This window comes from Mixophyes fleayi, chromosome 6 (assembly GCF_038048845.1).
Source record: "Mixophyes fleayi isolate aMixFle1 chromosome 6, aMixFle1.hap1, whole genome shotgun sequence".
NCBI lineage: Eukaryota > Metazoa > Chordata > Amphibia > Anura > Limnodynastidae > Mixophyes > Mixophyes fleayi.
In genome coordinates this window covers 203,672,084-203,676,722 of record NC_134407.1, presented here as the reverse complement: position 1 = coordinate 203,676,722, position 4,639 = coordinate 203,672,084, and the positions used below count along the sequence as shown (strand labels likewise).

General features: G+C 39.2%; 1 protein-coding gene across 1 annotated transcript; it reads right to left on the bottom strand.

Annotated features, from left to right (window-relative positions):
- Window positions 1–1,862: 1,862 nt before the first annotated feature.
- LOC142095239 (E3 ubiquitin/ISG15 ligase TRIM25-like) lies at window positions 1,863–4,318 on the bottom strand. The gene has a single exon (XM_075178144.1). It carries the CDS (start codon window positions 4,173–4,175, stop codon window positions 2,478–2,480), a length of 1,698 nt encoding a protein of 565 aa, XP_075034245.1. The 5' UTR covers window positions 4,176–4,318; the 3' UTR covers window positions 1,863–2,477.
- Between the last annotated feature and the right edge of the window lie 321 nt (window positions 4,319–4,639).

Genomic DNA, 4,639 nt, shown 5'->3' with positions numbered 1-4,639 from the left:
GATGCAGCGTTATATGTGCTATGTCAAAGAAGAGTCAAATGCTGAGAATGTGGGATGCTAGAAGAGACTGTAAATATCTATTCTATGGGAGCTGAGAGCTTGGATGCACAGTAATGTGAAGAATGAGACGGAGTATGGAGAATATGAACTTACCAATGTATACGGGATCTCCCAGGATAAAGGCATAGGGACATAAGTACTGAAAGTGGGGAAATTAGAAGCAATAATGCATAATAACTTATTCCCAAAGAAGATTAACTGTCGCCCTTTATTTCCATCAGTAGGACTGTGTACCAACTAGAAGCAGATTAAGTGACCCTAGGCAAGGCAGACTTGCTCCGCATCACCATCTGTGCTCAAATGCCTTTCCCATGGTAGTACAGTCAAAATATAGTATACGCTCTTGTGTCACTACAAGTGTCAGCATGCAATGACTGCCCATCACTGTGCATGCATGCTGGTGCTTATAGAACTACAAGCGCCACCATGCACATGGGTGGGGGGGCATACTTGCACTTGTAGTGCCACAAGAGTGCACTATAGATGCTGTTTCCATAATAAATTAAATAAAAAGTACTGTCCCCTTCATATAAATAATAAATTAATAGTGCCCACTTTATTCTAAAAATGAATGGAATAAGGGGCAGCTTCCTTGGTATAATATCATTACAACAATTTTATTAAAATGAGTATAAAAATATTACACACGTCCCAGAAATCAAATGTATGCAGACACGTATCAGCTGAGGGCTGTACAGTCCACGCAGATTGTGTTTTATCCCCACCAAGCATGTTCACAGCATACAAATGATTTCATTAAAACTTGTTGTGAGCCAAACCCTCAACGCGTTTCGCCAGAGACTTCGTCAGAAGGGGTGGCTACATGCTCAAAATGAAAGTTCTAATATGGCCAGATTAATTAGTATAGCAGGTGCCTATGGCCAATCACCCCCCAATAAAAAATAAAACAGTTATTATATTGAAAACATAGTAAAATAAAACATAAAAAATAAAAATAAAATGCCCACTTTATATTAAAAATATCATTGTTTACCCTTAGAATACATAATTATACCCCCCCTAAATAATTATGTCCTCCTTATAATAAATAAATAATTGTGTCCCTTACGTAAACTTAAATGATTGATATATTCAAAATAAAAATTATATTATTTTTGCCTCCAAAAATTTTAATCCAGTGTTTTGCCCTAATAACTACTTATCTAAAACCTTTTTTACTTGGTCTGCCTCTTTGCTTTGTTCCTAACAAAATGCAGAAGTTAAAACATTCATTTCCTTGTTTAAAAAAAAAAAAGAATGTTCCGACTTTGTACAGCACCGTGCTTTGAAGTTTTCCACATAGTACAAACATATCTATTCATCACACATAACAGCGACTTTTAAAACAATGTGTCACATTTTTATTATTATTTGGTCTATGAAGACACTGCTATGTAGAAGTCTTAGGGGGGTATATTTACTAAACTGCCGGTTTGAAAAAGTGGAGATGTTGCCAATAGCAACCAATCAGATTCTAGTTATCATTTATTTAGTACATTCTATAAAATGACAGCTATGATTGGTTGCTATAGGCAACATCTCCACGTTTTCGAACCCGCAGTTTAGTAAATATACCCCTAAGGCTGCATTGGTCAGCAGGTATGGAGATAAGATACTGCACATTCTCTTGGCAAATGATTTGTGCTGTTATGGTTTATTAAATATTTACAGGAAAGTAAAGTGTAAGTCCTAAGGCTAAGTAAAGTATTTTAACTGTAAATGGTTGAATTTGTTTTTTTGAACACCACAAAAATACAAAACACCAAAGCAAAAATTAGACACACCCTATATTTAAAGGCACATAAACTTTATTGAAGACATAACTACTATGTTTAGCCTAAAACAACATAATGAAATTGTCATTGATTTTAGCAGAGGAACAAAAGATCTGTATGTAAACCCGGCTTGTTCCAGTAAATGTTCATTCTCTATTACAACACACAACATAAAACGATGATCTAAGGTTAATATCATATATTGTAATTATAACATATGGGTCATATTCATACACATACTTGTCAACAAGTGAATCAAAGAACGCCATGTATAAGACTGTGACGGCAGACCTTGAAGCACTACAGATACCATCATGTCATGTTCCCGATTTGATTAAATAGCACTTTTTTTGAATTTGAATTAACCCTATTTAATTATTATGAACCTGTAAAGCCCTGAAAGAATAGATGGTGAGAATTGCACAAACATACATAAAAGAGGTATTTTCTAGTATAGTAGTTCTATTCTAAAACAAAATATGGACATTTCCAATAAGAAATGTTTCAAACTTGGGACCGACTCTGAAAATTATGGACAGTTAGCAACTTACCTATAGGAATCTGCTAGTGAGCTTGTTATAACCAATCAAAATTTTTCTACATAAACTGTCACTAATCACTAGGCAGATTCAGTCAGAATTCCTAGCTTTTAATTGTCACCCAGCTGTCACACCATACACATAATGCAGCATGAAGGGGCTCGGTGAAGGTGGCAGCGTAGGTGTGTAAGTGTCTGATTGGGTCACACAGCTCATAAAATGACAGCTGCCCGGCTTCATAATCCAGATATATCCTGAATCTATTACAGGAGAACCTTACAGATAACATGGATTCTTTACCGTCATGTATCATTGAATATTTACTGTAACCCCCACACAAACACCAGGACTTATTATTATTTCCAATGTATGACTGGCGCCCTCTCCTGTCTATACTAGGGTAGGACATCCCTACCATCCAGGCCCCTGAATCACAGGTCTCCACTTCCCAGTAATGTTGCCCTGAAGTAAAATAAGTGCTACTTAAAACTTGAGGGCAATCCCGAAATCTCTCTGGCGTTTCTGGGCGGTGATCATATATTACTACCCATGACGCAGTTTTCAAGTTATGGGATACATCTATATCATGAGCTGCCGTTTTAAAATCAAGTAGTATGTCTAAATATCGCTGATTAGATTTTAGTTTAATCGGTAATTCTTCAAATTCATCATCTATTTCTGACTGTGATACACCCTTCACATCATCTGAAAATCCATCTATGTCTTTATCATCTGAATTTATTTTTGCTGAAATGCCAAAACTGTCCTGAAAATTGATCCCTCTCTTTAAACCTATGTGCAATCTATTTGGGATGAGACCCTCATCCAGATCACTTACATCATGGACCTGTTTATCATGTCTCTCTCTGTCCTCATTATCTCCATCCTTAGTATCACACAAGTCACCTTTGTATGCTTCCTGTAAGACAGTCACTGGATCAGACACGTTACAAAGCTCCTCAATGTGACGCATCTTCATGGACAGCTCGTCCTTCTTTATTTCCAGCTCCTGGATCAGATCAGAGACTGTGAATGAAGCCTCCTGTTCCTGCCAGGAGATCTCACTCAGGACTCTCTTCTCTAGGTCTTCCATCTGTCTACTGATGTCACTAAACATGGCAGTGACTCTTTCTGTTAAACCAATGGCTTTTTCTTGTACTTCTTGTCTGTGCTCCTGTAGACTCAGGACTCTTTTCTCAATCTCCTCTCTTTTCAAGATCAGTTTCTCCAGAATATTTCCTAGTTTTTCCTTCTTGATCCGAGAGGCTTCATCCAGTATCTCCACCTGGGGACCCTGAGATTCTCCATCCAGCTTGCAGGACACACAGATACAGGCAGCATCCTGCAGACAGTAATACTCCAGGATCTTCTTGTGAATGGAGGTTTTTCTGCCCCCCATGGCAGTAGTGGGATCAGATATGACATTTTCTGCTGACTTGCTGTGTACTCTCAGGTGATCAGAACATGGTGAAGCTTCACACATCAGACAGGACTTAACAGCAGGTGCAGGAGAGTGAATACAGTACGTACAGAAGATCCCAGTCTCCTCCTGCTCTGGCTGAGTAGACAGGAAATGCTCTGCTACGTTACACAGAGTTATGTTCCTCTGCAGTGAAGGACGGTCCTCAATCTCTGCTCTGCATTCAGGACAGGTGTAAACTCCAGATCCATTCTGTGCATCTAGCAATCTTCCAACGCAGACCCGGCAGAAGTTGTGTCCACATCTCGGTGTTACCGGATCTGTGTAAATGCTCAGACACAGGGAGAAAATAAGCTTATCTTTCAGATCTGCAGACGCCATTATAGAAATCAGGAACTAGAAGTGAAAGTGGAAGTTTGCAGGGGAGAGCTGACAAACTTTACCTCAGGGGGGCGAGACTTAGATCAGCAGTCGATTTGAAACATTTTAGAGGAAAATAAATGCATGTGGCCCAGAGACCCAGACTATGGTAGCACACTATAGTACCGGCTCGGGGGGCATATTCCCCCCTGCCCCCCAGCCCAGCCTGCTCCTGGAAGTTTCTTTAATTATTGTACTGTTAATGTGTGCTTTAGAGCAGTGTTCTTAAACCTGGTCCTCAGGATCCCTAACAGTGCATGTTTTCTATATCTCCTTGCTTTAGCACAGGTGTAGTCATTACTGACTGACACATTGTAACAGATCCACAGGTGGTATAATTATTTCCCTTGTCACCTGAAAAACCTGCACTGTTAGGGGAAACACTGCCTTAGACTGCCTGCTCTGTGTGGATACCATGGTATTTA